Source organism: Clarias gariepinus, chromosome 15 (assembly GCF_024256425.1).
Source record: "Clarias gariepinus isolate MV-2021 ecotype Netherlands chromosome 15, CGAR_prim_01v2, whole genome shotgun sequence".
In the NCBI taxonomy this organism is placed as follows: domain Eukaryota; kingdom Metazoa; phylum Chordata; class Actinopteri; order Siluriformes; family Clariidae; genus Clarias; species Clarias gariepinus.
In genome coordinates, this window is record NC_071114.1 from 13,474,034 (window position 1) to 13,496,018 (window position 21,985).

Here is a 21,985-nt window from a genome sequence, read left to right on the forward strand (position 1 = left end):
TGGGACTCCATGACCTCAGGCTGTGGGATGGGTGGGTGTGCCTATAACACACATTCAAAGCCACTCCAGTAAGAAAATGACGGTTGCAATCATGATTATCCTGCACATGCTCAGTCACTGTAAATATCACTTTATGTTTCGAACCAGTTTAAATTCATGTCATATGTTTACTTTTACCCTGTGTTACCTGCTCCCACGTGATCGTTGCTCCTGTTACACAGTAATATAATTTTGCTGTATTCCCTAGAGAGGTGAAGAGGACACCAGCAAGGGAGAATGCTGTTTCTTTAAGAGAGAGAGGGAGAGAGGGAGTGAGAGAAAGGGAGGGACCTCTTTGCCCTCCAGAAACCAGGAAGGGAATTGAGTTGATCTACTGCTGCCTGTTTAGCGCATACGGGGCTTTGAGAAGCAGGGACAGCTAAAGAGAGAGCGAGTGAGAGACAGAGCTCCAGAGAGGAGGAGAGGAGGGACAAGCAAACCCACAAAAACAGCACCACGGCCATCACAGGTGAGCTGAACCCCTGCGCTCCCCCTCCTGGTTCCCCTGCCATCTCTTCCAGGGCCTGTCGTCAGGAAAGAAAAAGGAATGAAGAAGGGAGGCAGAGAGGGCAAAAGGGGTTGGAAGGGGATTGCCACTGAAACTAATTTGCCCTATCTTATATTTATTGCTGTTGTTTTTGGAACTTTATTTCAGTTTTTTTAAGCACTCTTAGTTTGGTCGAGTATGTTTCTGTGTGTGTTGGGGGCGGGGGGTCGAAAGAGAAAGACTGGGGCAGTCTGTAAGGAAGGAGGAACCAAAAATAATGCTGTCATACAAGGTAGAGTGGCATGTGACAGCCTTACTTTTAAGTTGTCAGATGCAATAAATTGTGATGGACTACAGATTTCATCTTTTTGTTTGTCTGGATTATTTTTGTCAGTTTTTTTACCGTTAGGTTTTTATATTTAATTGTTGTTTTAAAAAAGTCCTAGGTCAAGAGTGGTAAGTCTTATATTATTTAGGTGTAATCGACACATTATAGAATTGTGTTGCTTGCATTTGCTTCAGTGAGTTCCTTAATTTTGTCTCCAGCCTGGCACTGCTTGCTGGCTGGTCTCTGTACTTTTAATACCTGGCATCCTGCTAGCAACACACCGTAGCATATAATTCAGCTCACAATGCTTACGTTGAACCAGGACTCAGAGCTGTAGGGTTGGTGAGAGTGGACAGCTTGGGACTTGTAGTCCAATGCAGTGGCCTAGAAGCAGTCAGAGAAACTATAGAACTCCACATCCCAGACAGCCTTGCCCTTGGCCATACAGGAAAGGGAACAGCCGGTAGCCTATCCCAGTGGGGAGGTGTGGTGAGTGAACAGCTGTCAAGCCAATCGCATACAGGGAAGTAAAGCCAAAGCAGTGGGCTGAAAAAAGAGGGCTGGGGGTGGGAGGAGAAAGGGGAGAGTTAGAGTTAGTAGGTGTCTGCCTGTGTGTGGGATCAGGCAAGGGCTTGCCTGTGTAACTAGGGCCACTCGGAAGTTTGCCGACTGCAGTTACTCCACGGCACGATCCTGCCCAGGCAAAGAGACAGGCAGGGAATACTGAGCTGGCCCACAAAGAGAAACACATTTCTGCCCGGCTGGTAAGATTCTTCCTAATGCAGTCTCACTCTTGATGCTGCCTGGAGTGGAGAAGACAGAATAGCAGTGGGATCTTTAGGAGAGAGAGATATATAGATAGAGGGGCAGTAGGCTTAGCAGAGCTGAGAGCACTTGACCCAGTTGTAGATGGAGTAGAGACGGAGGCCTGCTGCATTAAGGTATGGTTAAAGAAGTTATATTTAGCTGACTTTAAGTTGACATGGAATTAAAGTTTTTTCCAAATATTTTCAATGGGGTTTCACGATTAATCTAATTAAAATGTGACAATGATTTTTATACACTGAAGAAAGCTGTCTATAAGTTATACTTACAAATTACACAGTATTAGATTATTAACATGCTCTTCAAGTAGACACATCTGGCATACATGAAGAAATGTGGCACCCCTAGTGGACTGATAAACTGTTTAATGTTAAATGTATGAGATTTTCTGCAAATAAAACCATTGACTTTTTTGCTTATTTTGTTGGCAGACATGACGTTTGTTGTATTTGTTTAAACCCTTCCTCATTTTTTTTTTTAAAGCTCAAGCTCAACCTTTCCAAACCAAAACCACAAACCCCCACAGTTGCTTGTTACCAAGGGTCTTTTGGTTGTGTCTCATGACTTCAGCTTGGTCAGCAGTCTGCCATGGGAGTCTTGTGCATGAAATGTCTTCTCTCTTTCTCTTTCTGTCTTTTTTATTCAAGGATGTATGTAGATAATTTTCAACCCATACTGGCTTAACTCGTTTTGGCTGGTGCGGGTACAGGGAGGGCGCGGGGGTATTTTTATTCACTGATGACGCCCAGTGTCTGAACAATACACAGAAAAGGCGCCTTGTCTTGTCAGGGGTGAGGCCTGTCTTTATTGTCTCTTAGTTGCTGTGTGAATGACACACATATTTGAGCCCACTTTAAGTAACTGTACTTTGTATATGGGTATATCATGTCATGGGGTCAATTAGAGTCATGGCACCCACCTAAGCCTTCAAAGAAACTTGGCAAGTACATGTGTGTGTGAGCGTTTGGGAACACTAAGATCACCACCCATAAAGTAAACATCAATGTTGCCTTTCTTTTATATAAAATAAATGGAGGATTGCTGGTAATAGTTTCTCACTGCTGGATCTCAGTTTGCTGGATTACTAAAATAAAGTGTAAAGTGTCACACCTGTCCTGTCTACATAATATAGACATTTGTTGTGGTATGTGTACAATGAAGTCCATTTCCATTTTACAGTTTTGTGTTTCTACAACTTCAACTATATATTTAGAGTGTGAATTATCTAAATTGTGTAAATTAAAATAAAAAAAAAATCTTCATATTTAGAAAACATGTAGCAACATCATATATATTTTACATTTATGATATACGAGTTAGAGACATGAAGTTGAACATTTATGCAAGTCTTTGTCCAAGGAGCAGTTCCAGCAGGTAGCCAGGGCTCTGCATATAGTTTAAAACCAGGGGCAATCGACTGGGTGGGCTGTTTTTAAGCATTTTTAAAATAATCAAATTAGAGACGGTTATGCTGGGAGATGGGCTGCAGTGAGCTAACCTTGCTATCGGTAATCAGAGAACTCATCTCATTATGCTCTCATTGCACTCTTTAAAGGGCCTTCTTCCACTTGTGCTTATCTGCAGTGGGTCTGTCGACAAGTCGGCAAGGCCTACTTCTTAGTTTCCTTTACAGTAATGTGGAATCCGATTGCTGTAAGGTTATTCTCTCTCTCCCGCCCCCATTCGCCATTATGGAGCTCGGCCTCCGGCGAGTGGAGGAGAGTCCTTGACACACTTACCTTTGCGTAATCGTTGTGAGATCTGTGGATAATAAAACGGCAGTGGGTGGGAGGTGCATTTTTGCCTCCTCAGCAGAGGCAGAAAAGGAGGAAGTGGAAGCTGTGGTGGGCTGGCGACGGACGAGCGCAGTGCAGAGTCTGGGAGAGCTGGTCATCTGATAACAGAGTGGGTTCTGTTACACCATCACCAGAGTCACACAGGAAGTCATCTTCCGTCCATTCTGCCTGGCCTTTGCAGCAGAGATGGAGACATGTCGAAACAAGGGTACTGGAAACAGCAGAGCTGCATTCTGAGGCTCTTCTGCTGGTATAGGTGAGAGGATCATGTTGTTTGGTCTCTCTTCACTGGTTTCCTGTAAGCTTGGCCACAGTGTCCGAAAGACTCATAAAAATTGAAGCCAGTCAGCTGCCAGCTGGAGGGAATCAGGCCTGGAAAACTTTGGTCAAACTCTGAGGGGGCGTCTGACATTTGCACACTTGGGTCTAACCTCCAGATAAAGCCACAACTAGTTCAGGAGTATCCTAAACATGCTGTCACCTATTCATAAGGAGATCTTTCAACATTCCACTTCAAATTCTATTCCTAATGAACAATGTGTTGGACTTGTATGTTGGACAATGTATGTGAGATGTGAGATAAATTGTTTAAATAAAACAATTTAGACTTAACTACTTTTTAAGTCTGTCTAAGTGAGTTGGTCTTCGATAGCAACTCAAGCATATGTTGATTTTTTTAAATGGCTTCACCCACTACCTTCAAGGGGGTATTGTGAACCTGAATTTTTGGCAAGCTACTGACATGCCAGAAGTGAAGCAGCCCAACCTCATAACTCCAGTTTTATCAGTTGTTCGCCCACTTCCTGCTTGCACTCTGCACAACCAATCAGGCTTCCCTAACTACTGCTGGCAGGAGTGACTCATGAGCAAGGCCTTGCTCAAAATCCTGTTCTTCTTGGAACCAGACACCCTCTCTGCAAAGCATTTCCGATTATCCACTAAATATCAGTTCTTTCAGCCATGACCTCAAAATTTTCTAACTTGCGTTTAGAGAATTCAGCCTAGCAGATGACTGCTACTGGTCATCCACTGATCAGACAGACTGGTCAAACTATGCCTCTCCACACCCTCGTGCACTCTTTAGAGGACTTGGAGCTAATATCGACTGTGTGACCGATTGATAGGCTATAATAAAACATCCCCAAGCTTGTGTTGGTGACTGGTAGAAGATGACTTGTTGAATTTAGATGAAAAAAAAAGAAGTGAAATGTGCCAATGAAGGAACTCAAGTGATATGCCTTATTCTCAGAAATACCTATGGCTGTTTTGGTTTATATCACACATCCAGTGTGCTTTCCTGGAATGTATGGTATGCGTTTAGCTTTGACATTTCACTTTGAGTTTACAGTTGGTTAAATATATGATCTGACCTGGCATGTGCATCGTGCAGAGTCATTTAAGGTTAACAGTATCAGCCTACTAACAAAATAATCACTGAAGCCCTTAAACAGTTTTATATATAGTTTCTCATTCATGAGCTTTACACCTAGAAGATATATCAGACATGAATTCCATGTAACAGCATTGTAATAACAGTTTGATCATCCTTTATTAAGAACATACATTATATACTTTTTAAGAGTGGGAAATTAATTTAATTTCTGACACAAAACACTGTGTATCACATATATCAAATTTTAATCACAGGTTTATAATTACTTAAAGTAATAATGAGTGTTTGCTTTTAGCAATGCTTTTAAAAAAGTATTCCAACAGTCGATTCTGATAACTGCTCTGCGTGCTGGCCACGGCAGGCGAGCCTGGGCTACAGTGGGGGGTGGGATGGCTACTTGCAGCGAATTGTGGTTTGACTTGCAAAGCAGCGGCGGGCTGTGCGTGCGGCTGCTGGCTGTAAGGCCTGCAAGCTAGTCACTGGGTCCAAGGCACAGCCCCCTTCACCTGCAGCCATGAATTAATGATGAGGAATGTTTGGAGCCATGAGAAGGTGTCAGGATCAGGTTTGTTTGCAGTGTTTCTTCTTTCTTTCGGCTCAAGTAGGGTTTATTCTAGGACAGGGACTGATACTTTGATTGTTCACCTTCTAGCTGAAGCAAATAGGGCTTCTGACATCTCTTTAAGGAATGTGTTCTGCACAGAAATCTGTCTCTTTCGATACTTAACTGCTGTCTTTTAACACTGAAGGTATTCTCTGTAAAATTAGGTGGTCTAGCTCAATTCACCCCCACTACTCCCCTTTCTGGGTAAAATGTGCTAGGCATTTGTCCGTTACTCCCAGCCTTTAGGCTGATCTTTACCCTAGTCTATTCAAATGAGCTATTTGAGAGATAGTGAAATGAGCGTCGGTCAGCCAGGCTTTATCAGGGCTCAAAGAGAAAACAAAGAGCAAGCTTTGGTGTCAGGGCTAAGCATGCAGGTGCCCATTGCTGTGTCACAACTAAGAAAGAAAGACAGATCAGCCGGCAGGCATTCCTGTTGAGCTTGAACCAGCCAGGATGTAAGAATTTAACTAATAGAGTGTACCTATTATTAGAAGAGCACCCCTAAGGTATACTATATAGCTGTATATTCATGGCACAACCATATGTGCCCTAGATCATTATTGTGATTCATAGTACTTAGAAGCTAAAAAAGGTAATATTAACGTAGCGCTTATATACTGTGTGAAACGTTGCCTAGGGTGGAATGGGCTGAGCAGACAGGTTTGTTTAGAGCATTAGGGTTGTGCTTTACCTAAGAGTGACCTCTGCAGTGTGATGACATTGTGCCAGGTGAGGTAGGAAGCAGTTTTTTTCAAGAGGGTGTGTGGAAAGGAGAGGGCGGGGTTCCCAGGTTAAGTAGGAATTTCTTTTGAATGTACTGCTCCTATAGAGAATAATCCCCCAGTCAGACTCACCCCATGCTGGATTGCTTTCCTCCTTTTCAGCAGGAGGAGGGGCTTGGCTTTCGTTTGTGTGTGCATTTGAAAAGACAAATCAAGAAGGGTTACCTTGCAAAACCCCTCTTCACCTCCCTCCCATTCCTACCAAGCCACATTTGATCATTTTAATCTCCCCTCAACACGTGAGCAAGGGGACAGGCCTTTCCTGAAACTTGGCACACACTGCAGGGTGGGGTAACCGGCTTAGACCGGATTGACAAACTCCCTATTTAATACCATTCCCTCACAGCCGTGCATGTGTCCTACTCCTCCTCTAGTGTGTTTTTTTCCACTTTGGCCTATCCTCGGCAGTCCCTTGTCCCCCCTCCCTCTGTGTGCACTACTGAGTGCACACACCGCACAGTTTGGCCCTGCTCTGCCCTGAACATACTCGCTTCTCTTTTCTTTTTGTGTCTTCTCCATCTGCCTATGCAGACAGCAGACCTTCTCCCCTCTCACTCTCAACTAGCTATGATTTAAGCTATACAAAACTCATCACAGTCAACATTGAGATACCGTAGCACGACACCCCATATATTTCAGTGTAGTATCATGTAATAAGGTAGCTTACATCATGTATAAGTTAAAGTATAGCATATTATTTCCAGATAATAACTGAAGCAAACTTCTACACTGTTGAGTTTATATATATATACTATTTACACAATTCTGACATTATGATCTTAGTGTCTTGTCCTTGAACTAGAGTATATTATATATTATTATTACAATATTATTATTGTATAATATAATAATATATTATTACATTAATAACCCTATTTAACGTAAGCTTCTATTGTTTTGAACTGCCGATGTAATTTCAGTCGGTGGTCTTTTGACTTAATGTATATTTAAAAAAACGACCGTTAGACCACTGTCTGCTTGCTTCTCTTTGTCTGTGTCACATTTGCATTAGCAACTTGACGATAATAACTCAAAGGCTGGTTTGCCTCAAAAGGAAGTGAGATTTTAGAAAGAAACAGGTCTGAAGTAAGAAAAACTGCCAGCAGAAGAGGAACAAGAAACTGCAGTTACTCCATTCTCAGAATTTGCATGATGCTATCTCAATAGACTACTGAGGTGTTGCTGACCTATCATAGATTAGTCTCATTCTTATACTAGTCTTCATAAGTATTTTTCTGTTCATGATGCACAAACTCGGCCATCTTACATATCTGCAAAGGCTCTCAAACCGAAAATTGTAAAATACATTTTCCTTTACAGACCAGCAAAGACAGTTGACTGACCAATCATAGCTTATATTTTTCTGACAGAAGACAGATCCAAATGTCTCCAAACCCCCACCTTAGACTGAAGCCACATCGTGTTTTTCCTTCACAGACAGGCAGACGGATAGACGGCAGGACGGAGACCCGGGTGGCGGCTGCGATTGGCGGCTCGACGGCAGGCTGGTGGAAGATGTCGTCGGGCGCCGGTGGGCGGGCATGTGAGGCAGAAGAGGGCCCTGTGGGCATTCCTTTTCCTGAACACAGCGCTGACCTGCTAGAAGGCTTGAACCGGCAGCGGCTCAGCGGCCTGCTGTGTGATGTGCTGCTGGTGGTACAGGAGCGTGAGTTCCCTGCTCACCGCTCGGTTCTAGCTTCCTGCAGCTCCTACTTCCACAAACTCTTTACCTCAGGCCTGGCTGCCGAGCGCCAGAGTGTTTACGCACTGGACTTTGTGCGTGCTGAGGCGCTTGCAGCACTGCTGGACTTCGCCTACACAGCCACACTCACCGTAAGCCGAAGCAGTGTAGGTGACATCCTGAGTGCTGCCCGTCTGCTTGAGATCTCACCTGTCCAAGATGTCTGCACACACCTGCTTGACACCAAAGTGCTCTCCCTACCGGTTGGTCAACTTTTTTTTGAATAAAGAGATGCCATGTTGGAGTAGAGATATTATCTTTTAGAAGATTCTTTCTTTAAATGGATATATTTTATAGACTTAGAGCTTAATTTACATCTGTGTGGTTTTAGAATTCAGTTTTTGTTTGGATAAATTTTTTATTACTACCTCAACAACTAGCCTTAGACTTTCATTACAAAAGAATTTTGAGTCAATTTTGGATATACACGGAAATGTAACAACATTTTTGTCTGTGGAGCAAATATCATATCATTTGGGTGTACATTTCGATTTTGTCATTTGTAAGTACTTTTTTAGCTTCTACAAAAAGCACGGCTGTTATTAATTGTAACATTATGGACCTGCTTTCTGTTCTCAGTCGGGCAGCGAGCGAAAAGATGATGAGCTGGAAGAGGATGGAGAGTGTGGACAGAGCAGCCGAGAGCAGGGCAACCGGCTACGCGCTCGCGAGTACCTGGAATTCTTCCAGCGAGGGGCACACTGGAGCAGCAGCTGCAGTACGCCAGAGCTCAGGGACTTGCCCGCACACCTGCACTTTAGCCATCGCAACGGCGCTGACAGCAATGGCACGCCGTCTAACTACTTCCCTCCCCCAGGCCCAGGGCTGGCGATTCACCCTCCACCGGACCCAGAGGATGACCATGATGAGCAGCAGGACACCAAGGACATGCTGATCTGGACTCGAGGGAATGGCACTGAAGCGCTTTCACGCTTCTATGCCCCATCATCACAGAATGGACACTTCTACCTCCATCAAACCGAACCCAAGGCAGAGCGGGAAGCAGAGGCAGACCGCGAGGTGGAAAGAGGGCCTGCCAGCGCTCTCCTGCAGCAGATGATGGACTCTATAGAACGGCAGAAAGAGCGGCCAGCGGGGGCTGAAAACGAGGGTGCTGATGGAGATGAGCATGACGTGGAGTTTTACTTGAAGTACTTTAACAGCATGCAGCGTGAGGAGACAGCGGTTCCACTGTGGGCTTCAGTGCGTGGTGGAGAAGGTAGAGGCACTGGAGGTCAACCCAGCACAGGGAACGCTGGTGGTGAGAGAAAAATGCGCTCCAAGGCCTTTCAGAAGTGCCCTATTTGCTCCAAGGTCATCCAGGGTGCTGGCAAGCTACCCCGCCATATCCGCACGCACACTGGAGAGAAGCCCTATGAGTGTGCCATCTGCAAAGTGCGCTTCACCAGGTGAGTTAACCAACAACTTATTTAACAGTAAGAGTTATCAGAGGTTTATCCTTCCATTTAAACAAGTGTCTTAGTGGAGACACATACTTTGGAAATGGGGACAAGCCAGTTCACAATTCACTTTCTAAAGCAAAGAATCGCCACGGTAGTATCATTCCTTTTTAAACAAAATGCCTTTATAAAGAAACAGCTTAAGTAGCTAAGTGCCATATTTCCCTTTGGTGATTGGTTGTAGTTTTCTCTTTTAAGGCAACACAATAGAGTTATTTCTTATTGAGTCACCCTACAAAACACAACTCTTTATGTGTTTGTATTTCTACATTTTGGTCTAATGTCACACCTTTTTATTAAAATCAATATATTCTAGGTAGCGCTGTCAATAGATACATTTTAATGCATTAATCACTATGCTGTTGCCGAATTAACATGGTAATACATACCTTGACGTAAGTATCATCAAAATGCCTTTTTTTTCATTTTCAGTGGTTAATACAAATACATATGTCAATCCTGATTGATGGAATGTGCTGCTATACCCAGGTACTTACTCATGATTGAAGTTCTTGACATGATCATAAGGTGGGTCACCTGTGGCAGTCCTGATAACATCTCGAAGTTGTAGATTAGCAAATGGAGCAAGTTCTAAGAGCAGCGTTAGAATCTGGGAATTCTGGTCCTAGAATTCGTCTAATTTAAATTTACCCTTTGGTAGTTAAAGTAATTTAAAGGGATGTTATTTGTTTAATGTGTTGGATTTTTTATAAATTTTTAATAATTTAATTAAGTGCTAGTTTGGCAGTAGTGGCTCGAACAGTGCTATCTGCCCAGGGACGCTGTGTCCAAGTTGACCATGCATTCTGACCCCAGGTTCTTAACTGGAATATGCAAAATAAAAATTATTTTACTGTGCTATAAGGTACATCTGAAAAATAACTTAATCTTAATGATTACTGTTGACAGCTCTATATATTTTTAAATCAGATAAAAATACTATATTTTCATGAAAAAAAGAAGAATTTTTAAACATTATTAGAAAAAAAAAAAAAAACTTTTTTTTCCTTCGCCTGAGTGATTAAGAACACTTAAGCAATAGTTCAAGTCTTTCTGTTTTACTATAGAATAAATATGGGGTGACAAAAAGGCTTTTAGTCATTCATCAACATTGGGGAAGATTAGAGAATACACAAATGAAACGAGATAAAGTGTCTCTAAATCCACAATTAGATACCATCTCCAAAGCATACCAGAAGAAACCCACAAACATAACTGTCTGGTTCAATAAACACTACGAAAACTCTGACTGAAACCAGTTCTATATACTGTATAAGGATCTTGAAATACCTATAATGTTGGTTAACTATGATCTAGGTTATTTTTTATATAAAAATTAAACAATGATCAAATAATCAAGCAGGGGCCCAATTATTGGCCTGCATCAAGTAAAGATAACATTTCAATTACTAAAATTTGCTTAAAATTATTTGATCCATTAATAAAACCAGGGAGGATAGTGGTGCTCCATCAACTTCATGAAAAAATGACTAATGACAGGGTTCACAGATCACTTAGATGCTTGGTGAAGTTGCATTACAAAAAACGGCTACAGTACAAATCACAGCTATGTGTAACGGTAAGAGTAAGAGCCTTTTCAAACAATATGAGGACTCACAGGACTAGAACTAAAAAGCTGTGTTGCCATAAGAACAACATTCACTAGTGAGACTTAAATTTGCTAGGAAGCATAAAGACTGGACTTTGGAGCAATGCATAAAAGTAATGTGGTGTGAGGTGTCCAGATTAACCCTATTCCATCACAATTGGTGCATCAGCGTAAGAAGGGATGTGCAATAAGAAGAAGAATATTCAATTATTTGTCACATGTATTTTACAGCACAGTGAAATGTCTTCTTCGCATATCCCAATTAGGAAACTGGGGTCAGAGCGCAGGGTCAGCCAGCTTACAGCGCCCCTGGAGCATATAGGGTTAAGGGCCTTGCTCAAGGGCTCCACAGTGGCAACTTGGCGATGCTGGGGCTCGAACCCCCGACCTTCCGATCAGTAACCCAGTAACCCACAGCCTTAACCAACTGAGCCAACACTGCCCCAATAAGCGCATCATGCAGAGTGGCCACTGTGCAGGCCTCTGGTGTTATGATCTGGGGTTGCTTTAATTGGGCAGGTCTAGGCTCAGCAACATTATGTTTCAATAAAATTATATCAGCTGACTATATGAATGTACTAAATGACCAGGTTATCACATCAGTGAATTTTTTTAAATTCCCTGAATGCAAGTAGGTAATATTCCAGGACATAAATTGCAAAAAAGGGAGTAGTCATTTTCACACATGAATTTACACCCACAGTGCTTCCTGAAAGCAAATCTAAAGGGGGTTGTACAAAATATTATGTGTGCGACTGATTTTTAAGGTACTTAATAAAGATTTGTTATATGACATCCAGTAAACTTAATTATCCATTTTGAGAAAGCCTTTTTGATTAGTTGTGCAAAGTCTTCAAAATATTATAAAGTCTAGTTTCAGCCAACAACCTCATATTTTGTTTTTTTCTACATCTTTAAGAGGGCCATAGGTTTGATGTATACAGTTTAATATCCATAACCTTGATTCCACAAGCATAGCTTAAAAAGAATTTCCATTATCCTGTAGTAGTGTCCTTCTGTCACCACCAAAATACCAACCAACTACAGAGCTGGGATTTCCCCATTTTTCATTTGATGGCTAAAACTGAATTTATTAATATTCAGAAAAATCTAAAATCATGTCACCATCACCTAACCCATCTTGCAACTGCCAACAAGGAAGTGGGTAGATATTCTGTATTCTGGTCAGGGGGCAGGCAGCTATAAAACAACCTTTTATAGAGATAGGCAGCCTGCATGACAAAGTCCCGGAATTTTAACAAGGGGGATCCAATAAAAAGTAGACTACGTTGGCATGGCTGTGCTGTCTCTTATCAGAGATGAGGCCACTATAAACTGCTCCATGTCGATATTGAATGAAATTACAGATTGGAGCCATATCTCTGCCAGTGAGTTATTTGAACCTGTGATCTTGGGTGTTATATTGATTATTGCCCCCTGTACACATGACCCTTTTTACTGAGTACTCAGTTGCTACCATGGCGTGTAGTGTTACCTAAGGGCGTTAGGTCAGTCATGAAACTGTCCCCTTAATAAATTAATTAGGGATCTTGCATTTGAAATAGATGCTGTACTGAAAATAATCAGGGCTCTATTTGTATTGGCTAGGACTAAATGCAGCAGGCAGTGGGAATGGGGTATACTCTTAACCCTGTTTGATCAGGGCTTTTTCCTCATACCGTAATAAATCAATCCTGTCCTTTAAATAATTTAGTCCTGTCAGTGAGCCACTTTATTACACTGTCCCATGGGTTTGTATGGTGTCTCCCTGTGCGTGCCAGTATGTAGGTTACAGTGAGTTTGCATACGTGTAAGATTTAGACGGTAGGAATGCGTGTTTATGGGTTTCAGGGCAACAGTGTGTGTATATGTGTGTTTATGTGTGTGTTTATGTGTGGTTTTGTGTGTGTATGTCTTTGACTATGGGTCTGTGTTTTTGTGTTTATATACACAAGTGTGTGTGTGCGCGTGTCTGTGCGTGTGTTTGTACAGTAAGCCTCCACAGTTCCGGGCTGCCCAGCCACAGTAGTTTATTTAGCTGTACTCTGCCCTGGTCAGAAACAAAGGGGGTGTGGGGGGGATATAATTTGCGTAAAGAAGATTGTAGAGGTCCCTTTGACATAAGACCTTGCACTTAATCTCACAACATAGCCCTTTTAGTGGTGGGAATCTGTCTTAATTTCACAGTGTGTCACTACCTGTTGGGCACAAACTGTCCCTCCTTCGTATATTCTTGACTTAATCTGTGTTTAAATATTTTAGACAAATTGAGTCGTCTCAGATGACAACCAATGCTTTTAATCTTTAGATTTAACTGAAATCCCATTCTACATTACTAACTTCAATTACAGATTGTAAAATTCTAAAATGGTTATGTATTTTATGGAAATTGATGTGTGTGTATGCGTTGACTTGATTTCTGATCTTCTTTTTTCAGTGGAGCAATCTCATATCAGCCCCTATAAATCTGCATTTTACTATGCGATAAAATATCACCCCTTGTCAAACTGCTTTAGGAGTATCCAAGCTCAAACAGTGAACACTGAGTACTTCTCATTGCCTCACAGAGAAATTAGAGATAAAGATTCTAGCTTTATGGCTCTCGTCCCCAGATGACCCGGTGCCTCCTGGGAGCAAACATATGTTGCAAGATCAACAACCAAACCTTCATTATTCTTTAAAAGGGTCTGATTAGAGAAGATAGGTTAGAGCTCCTTATTATTTAATGAAGGTAGAATGTATGAAAAAGCAGTGATTAAAAAAGGATAAAGTCACAACATTTGCATTCACTTTAGTTAAACATTTATGAAAGTTCCCTCCCATTGTAATTGTATAGATCCCTCTTTGTAGTTTTATTTAAATTTCTGGTATTGTAATTAAACATTAACTATTATCAAGGGTCTATTATCTGTTATTATGGTTAGATGTATTATTGTACTGACTTGAATAATTAAACAGGTTATAATAATCTGAATAATCTCAACTACAATAAAATAAAAAACTAGTTAAAGTCAAGGTACTATATCACAAGGTAACTGGGTTTTCTAAGAAAAAACACTGATGTTTTTATAGTTTCATCAGCCAATTGAGTGGTTCAGCAAGTTTTGTTTAAAATGTATTTATTCAATTAATGGTGCCTGCTATACCTATTGCAACAACGGTACAAAAATTAACTATTTATTGTTAAGTATTCATCAGATATGAATTAATTGCCAATTAAATTCTATTTTTGACACCAAATTGTCGTTCTATTATTTTTTTTAGACAGGACAAGCTCAAGGTTCACATGCGGAAGCACACAGGAGAGAAGCCTTACCTGTGCACACAGTGTGGTGCCGCCTTTGCTCACAACTATGACCTGAAGAATCACATGCGTGTACACACAGGCTTACGACCCTATCAGTGCTCCAGCTGCTTTAAGACTTTTGTGCGCTCAGATCATCTCCATCGCCACTTGAAGAAGGATGGCTGCAATGGCATCCCGTCTCGCCGTGGGCGTAAGCCTCGCGTACGAGAACCAGATGTGCTTGAAGCTCCTTTGGAGCCGACCGGTGCAGGGCCGAGATCAGCCAGGGGCCAACTGCATCCAGAGGAAGAGGATGAGGAGGATGAAGATGGCATCGGTGTGGTGGTTATGGAGGACGCTCCAGAGAGCCGCACACACAGCCCACTGGCTGACAAAGAGGCTAGAGGAGACGCAACTGCAAGGCAAAGAGACGCCACAATGCCATAAAATACACACTGCTGGTGCTGGTGTTGCACAGAAATCAGAGAAAAAAGAAAATCAGTTGAGAGAAAAAAAAGCTACAACTCCATGCTTCTCTTTAAAAACCAAATCAGGGTGTCCCAAAAATGTAATCTCTTAATTTACAAATTTCTATTTTTTTCCCCTTTAACATTCAGCATAGAGACCTATTGAAAGAGTGAAGAGCACTTGACATCACTCACCTGTGCTGTCTCTGTCTTTCTGGGTGTTTATTTTTTATTTTGTGTTTTTAATTTAACTTTGGCTAATCGCTTGTCCATATGCATACGAGACAATGGAGCTACTATGCAGTTAAAACAGGTTCCTCATCTCTGGGTTGTGTCCACAGGGCTTTGTCTTAAACAAGTGAGGTGTCAAACACCTGGCTGACCATGGCTGCTAATGCAACAGGTAAACAAAGAGTGATCCAAGATGTGGGAGAAGCAACAAATGAATCTTTTTTTCTAATGCAGTGAAAAATATGTACATATAATGTATAGAAAAGGTTCTATTGTCTCAGATCAATATGGCAATATTATGCAATTCTGATGCAGCACCTTCTTTATAAATGTTCCAGAAAGAATCAGACAGGGGTTTGATTTTAAGTGTTACTTTCTCTCTAAAAAAAAAAACAAAGTTATATCTTTTTAAAAGGTTAACATTTTGAGTCAAATCATATTAGGCCATGGGAGGAAGAGATGGGATGAGGTTCGGTGTTTCTGAAGCACTACCGTCATCAGTCTGCCACTGAGCAAAACCATGTTGAATCTTTTACCTCTCACAAGCCTGTTTTTCCTTCTTTTAGAATTCTTGGGTTTCTTTTTTTTCTTGTCTTATTTTTTATCATTGTTGATGTTTTCATTTGAATTGGCTGTTTTTTGGGGTACTTGACACTTTACATTGTATACATGTGTGTATATATTAGGTGATAATGATATTGGTCCCTAAAAGTTTATTACAGATTGTTAGGGTTATATCTTCCTTCAGCTTCACTCCAGGTTAGATCCTATGTGAAGCTTACAAAGGGTGAAAGGCTGTTTGAATGTACGAGAACATTTGAGGAACCCATTTTGACTTAAACTCAGCACTTGACGGAACCAGAAAGTTCCATCCCAAAGCATGAACCGTGATCTGTGTGTGTGTATGTAAGTGCGTGAGAGAGAAAGATAGAGAGAGGGAGAGAGGGAGCAACGTTGAGTGAATCTGCCAAGGTTTGCCAGCTCAGTGATAGAGAGGGCGCTGTTTTACAGCCAGCTGGTGCACAAAGGCTGAGAATGTTTTCTCTTTTCATGCATGGGAAAAAAGGAAAGAGAGATGAGCACCTTTTATGCATTTGCACAGCTTTACTAAAGATTTAATCCCAATGGAGAAAGAACGAGAGAGATTTCCATTTAAGAGAGAGAAGGGAAGCTAGAAGTACTTGTTCCAACATTCTGCCCAAGGGACCACAAATCCATGAGATGAGTTGAGCAATAAATACTTGTTTGGGTTAGGAGGCCAAATTGGGAAGGAAAGGGGGTCGACGTTTCGTTAATTTTGTGAGTGTTGAATTCTAGAAGGGTGCAACACTTTGGACACGTCCTAAGCCACGTGACTCAATCCCCGGGGCTGGGAGCGTCAGCATGTCAGGTTTGTGGGCACGTCCAAACATGCTTCACTCTAAAATCTGGCATTGTGACTGCAGTTATGGTTGCCTCAATTTTTATTAGCGAGAGGGGTTATCATAGCTAAATTTTATTATTCCAAAAGTGCTTGATGGACTTTACAGACCTCACATAGAGTTGCCTCATTTGGAGGAAAATCTCGGTGTAATTGCTGGTGGCATTGAGTAGAGAAGAAAGATTTTAATACAGTTTGCGAGGCAGATATCATCACCCACTTTGCCATTTCTGCAGCTGCAGCGCTGTGCCCAACGTTTCAGTCCTTTGCACCTTAATGGGAGCAGCAGGTTTTGATTGCACTTTGTTACTGAGAAGGGCACTTTTTTGTCAAAATAAACGGGTACTTTGAAACAAGAGAGAATGTGCTAAAAAAAAAAAAAAACAACCATCAATGTCACGATGCTTAGCTTGGTTCTTTGTTGTGGTTTTAGTTTTTGATGACTGGCTGCCAAAATACAGTACAGTCTGTACAGTCAAATGTTGCAGGGTTATCATGTTGAGTTTCCGAAATGGTGTGTGACCTTGGTTAGAAAACAAGCAGACTTTTAAAAAGACACCCTAAAAAGAAGATATTGCCCTTATATCTGATTGCACTTGAAGTTTTCATTTGTTGTACAAATTTGTTTCTTTATATATGTCTTAATGCAGAATGGGGTCATTGAGGGGGTGGCTACATGCTTGTGTGTATGAGTGTGCGAGTGTGTGTGAAAGGGAGAGAATGTGTGTTTGGGTGCCTGCATTTCTGCACGGGTCTTCCAGTAATTCTTAATACATATATTCCATTTTTGTCAGTTGACCAGTTTGTTAATCTGGTTTATGTCATTATGTGCAGAGAACAGTCTGCCTGTTATGGTCTAACTCCAATTTTCACTCAAGGACAACCTCTGTAGGGTTTGTAATAAAAGGGATGTTTGGTTAGGGTTGCTATTGCAAGGCCACACCCTAAGCAGTGCTCACTCCAAAGTGAGCTTAGTTTGTCCTGACCCACATTATGTGACCAGCCTGTCCAAAAATTCCAAGGTTTTTTTAATGCACTTTGGGTTGATTACGGGGAGCATGGCTTCTGGCTGTCCATGAACCTAACCCTACACTAAAACATTCTGTGACTCTGGTCAATCAATAGGTCGAGTGAAGTTGCGTGTGAAGAAAATTATCCACACCCCAAAACCATGCCCCCTTAGTACTTAAACAAGTTGAGTAGAAATCATTTAGGAAAGAAAATTTACTTGAGTTCTTTCTTTAATTATAACTGTTCTTTTTGTGATTTGTTGCTGCCTGTCTACTAGAAGAAATTAGCCTTTTCTTTTTACCCTGCAAGGGTTTTTGCTACACTTACCTTTAAGTTAATGGCTCTTTTTTTGAGTTGATGTGTGTGTAGGGCAGGGAGGGGGTTTGAACGTATATCGTGGAGATAGATGATTGTTTTTGGTGGCTCAGCTGGGGGTGATATGTAGCCTGATAGCACTGAATATGGTGCTTTAGCTGAAACAGCAAGACTTTTTGCACTAAAAGTCCTTAAGAAGGACTGGTTAACTGGTCAAGGCCTTTGAGTTTCCATGAACGCAGAGTTTAAGCCTAGTTCAAGCCTGCTTGACCTCCCTTTTTTACCTTCCTTATTATTAATGTTATTGTTATTTTTAATCATTATAAATCCAAAGTGGGTAAACGCCTGGATTACTTGAAATTTTTAACTCATATCTGAATAAGCTTGCTGTCTCTTTCTTACTTAATCGAATGATTGCATTAGATAAAATTCCCAAATAACGGCAATGTTATTGAGCAATATGAGTTGTTTAAAAAGTAATGTGGTTAAAAAAAAATCCAAAGCACATTTTACATGTCAGCAAAACCACAACACAAGACACATGATGGTAGAGCACTTATGTAATTGTCTGCCTTTAAACACAAACTGTTAACTGGATAAAACTCTAAATACCTGATTCACATCTGTCTCACTAAGCAGTGACACGTCTGTAGGTTCATAGCAGCTCACTGGCCTTGTCTGGGGCGTAAACATTCAATAAAATGGTCCACAAGGAGTCTGGGGGATGCTGTGTGTAAACATGACTAAGCGGAGGGGGAGCTGTGCCTTAACATAGGGAGATATCAAGACCATTCTTGTTCATTTCTGTAAACAGCCACACCAGAACATGTGAAGCTGTTCATATGAGGCAACACTAGGATAGCGCTTATAAAAAGTAGGGTTGGGCGATATGACCATATAACATAAATATTGGAAAAAATTACATCAGATACAAATAGGCACTTTTATGAGATACCCCAGGCATTGTCAGTACTTATACCACTGACTGATTCTATTGTTACACACAGTACCATCTAGCTGATCGGTTGATTTCTTCTGGTTTATTTTTATTCATTAAATCATTATGTGTCAAGATATAAAATAAATCAAATTATTTTAAGCCATGTTTTATGTAGGCTTTCATGTAAATGTGGCATACCTGTTTTGCTGGCAAGGCCTAAATACCACAATATATGTATAAAAATATTCTAAATTATTGTGACATGTTTTTGTCATTTCGCCCAGTCTTAGTAAAAAGCTCTGGTCTTTACTTATTTTCATATGAGGTTAATTCTCAGCTCCCTTTTATGACTCCTTAGATAGATTTTTACACTAAGTTGGTGTATCTATTTGAAAGAAATTGTGACTTTTAATATCCAAATAGTACTTTGTCTTTGTTTTATTTATTCGGCGAGTTCTGGACAAGAATTAAAAAAGCATGCAATGACAGTGATTACTGTAACAATCATCGAATGACAGGTGACAAGTGAGGGTCAAAAATGGTCACATCTGAGCTATAAATCAGCATCCCAAGGGTTGATTTCTGGCTAGGTATACGCAAGCTACAGAAACATGTTTGTTGTAGATCTGTGCATCCATGAAGAGACTGCTGTCTGTTGTTTACAGGCACTTTGCACTAGGAGTACTTTGTGGGTGTGGGAACTGGTGGTTTGCACAGAATAGGGAGGGCGGGTATCATTTTGTACAAAGACAGGTAGTTTTTGGTTTATGTTCAGGAATTAATGATGCCTCCCTAAGTGTGTGACAGCTTCACATGTTGTCCTTTACCAGTCATTGAAATGATGCTGAGTAGCAGGGCATGGTGTGTTTGTGTGTTATTGTGTGGTAGAACACAAGTCACTGCTGTGGAGATTATGGGTAATCATCTATTTTTTAAGTCAGTTGCTTCTCAGGTTGAAAAACACTGCAGACCATTGGTTTGGTACCACCCCATAGTTTTTGCCTAGCATCTAATCAAAGCTTTATTGTACAATTTCTGTCCATGTCAAGATTTTATGTATCAAATAGACCTATGCACCCATAGTCCTTCTCAATACTCTGCCTATCATGTGCATTCTAAGGTTCTCAAGTAAAAGAGAATCATGTAGTAAGTTTATTAGACAAAAACATCAAACTGCAGGGTTACCATCTTCTTTCCCTGAGTTTACAGCTTGAGCTGGCTACATTCCAGCCTCTGGGCCACAGAATATCCAGAGTAGAGAAAGTAGTTTGTGTCAGAGAGACTATTTGTTGATTTTGTAATTTTTTCTTTTATGCCACCAATTAATCAAGGATGCATTCCGAAACTACAAAATTCCGACTTTTTTGACAAACAATGGCAGGAGAGTAATAATATTTAGAATTGAGGGAAGGAAAGAAATGTGTTTCTTTCCTTTTGACTTCCTTCTGTCGTGAGTTTAGAAAGTAGGCAGCAAGGTGGGCTTCTCAAACCCATCATGTTGTTTGCAGTTTGGCAATTGTAAAAAGAAAAAAAAAGCACTTTCATGTGCTTTCTCCATTGGTTTTTACTGTTAATGTTTTCATTGCTGTTTTCTTCTCTTTTGTTAATATGTTTAGGTTTTTTTATATCTTGTTGTGGATATGATGATTTATTTAAATGCAAAAAAAAAAAAACTACATGGAAAGTAAAACTTGAACGTGCTAATATTTGGGTTGAAGTCCTCTTGAACTGCCGCCCCACTAAACAACATGCATTTTGTAGACAGACACAACAAAGCAAGGAACAACAGCAGCAGTACGTCAAACAGGACATGCTTTCTAATGCAAAATTCTTAATGGGAAAGACAAGACTGTAAATATGTTTAAAGGACTTTGCAGAATTCACATTTACACCTCAAAAAGCTGCAGTTAAGAATGGTACTGTGGTGGCCTTGGTTCCCTCAAACCCATCCAGGGTCTAGTTGCACATAATCATCTTTAACAGTGTCAATCTTCCATGCACATATGAGGTCACATATGACCTCTCTTTATTTTCCTACTCTAATGCTAGTTTGTACAAGCACACTATAGTAGATTTCAATCACTTGTTAAAACAAATTTCAGTGGTTAGAGGGACAAATAAACTATCCTTAGAAATGTATACAATATTTTTGTCAGATCCATACAGAGATTATATAGTGTATATAATTATATGAAAATCAGACAGGCAAGAAAAACATAACCAGTAATTCAGCAATAGAATCATGGTGTACACCCTGATCTAAGCATTAGGGCACATTTTAACAGTTCACTTAGGCAAACTTTGGGGCGGCAGAATATTTCCCAGTATCTCAGGCTTGGACGGTAGTGATCCTGTCCTTTTCTGCTTAAATTAAGTCCTATTCCTTTAAATTGTCACTGTCTGTTGAAGCTATGGAGGGATGAGCGAGTTTGGGAGAATTTGCACTTTTGCCGATGAAAAGAATTTGTATTGTATATGAGACCACTAAATGTGCATCGTCTAAATCATGTAATTCCATTTTTTCCAGTTTTTGGTTCCATTTTATTCTGTTGGGCTTAATTTTTGTTTTGTTTGTTCATTTTTATGAAATATATCCAAAAATGTCTGGTGTCCTGGTTTAAGAAATAAGATCTTTCTATTAAAAAAAAGAAATGCTTATGATTTCTCTGTCTCAGTATATTTCATGGCGATAACATTACTCATTGTTCACTTTATTAGGGACATGTCTTCATATGCATGTTCATGCATTTTGCATTCTAATCATCCAATCATGTGGGGTAGCATGATGCAAAAAAAAAAACATGCATGTTTAGTGAAACTCAGAAAAGAGGACAAATTAAAGGGCTGGTCTTAATATATCAGCAATTGCTGTCATCTCCTGGGATTTTCACTTACAACAATAATTAGGATTGACACAATATGGTGTAAAAAAAAAAAAAAAAACATTGAGTGAGGATCTGCTAATGAAAACACCTTGTTCATAAGAGACGTCAGAGAAAATGACCAGAATGGTTTGAGTTCTCAGGAAAGACAGAGTCACTCCTCATATGCATAATCTTTTTAACCATGGTGAGCAGAAAAGCATGAAACCTTGAGATGGATGGGCTTCAAAAGTAGAAGACACTCCTGTCAGTCAATAAACAGGAATTTGAGGCTATCATGGGCACGAGCTCGTCAAAACAGAAGAGTTGAAGATGAAAAAATTTTCCAGCCTTCAACTGTCCAGCTTGTGTGACTTTGGTCCCTGA

General features: G+C 40.6%; 1 protein-coding gene across 3 annotated transcripts; it reads left to right on the forward strand.

The window, feature by feature from the left end:
• Positions 1-369: 369 nt before the first annotated feature.
• zbtb7a (zinc finger and BTB domain containing 7a) lies at positions 370-21,389 on the forward strand. 3 transcript variants are annotated; one of them, XM_053513177.1, is made up of 4 exons: positions 370-508; positions 7,695-8,201; positions 8,578-9,407; positions 14,332-21,389. In XM_053513177.1, the coding sequence occupies exons 2-4, from the start codon at positions 7,773-7,775 to the stop codon at positions 14,798-14,800; spliced, it is 1,728 nt and encodes a 575-aa protein (XP_053369152.1). In that variant the 5' UTR covers positions 370-508; positions 7,695-7,772; the 3' UTR covers positions 14,801-21,389. The 3 variants fall into 3 exon arrangements, with proteins under 3 accessions (XP_053369152.1, XP_053369153.1, XP_053369154.1); XM_053513178.1 differs by lacking the exon at positions 370-508 and adding an exon at positions 1,482-1,618; XM_053513179.1 differs by lacking the exon at positions 370-508 and adding an exon at positions 1,625-1,795.
• The last annotated feature ends 596 nt before the right edge of the window (positions 21,390-21,985 follow it).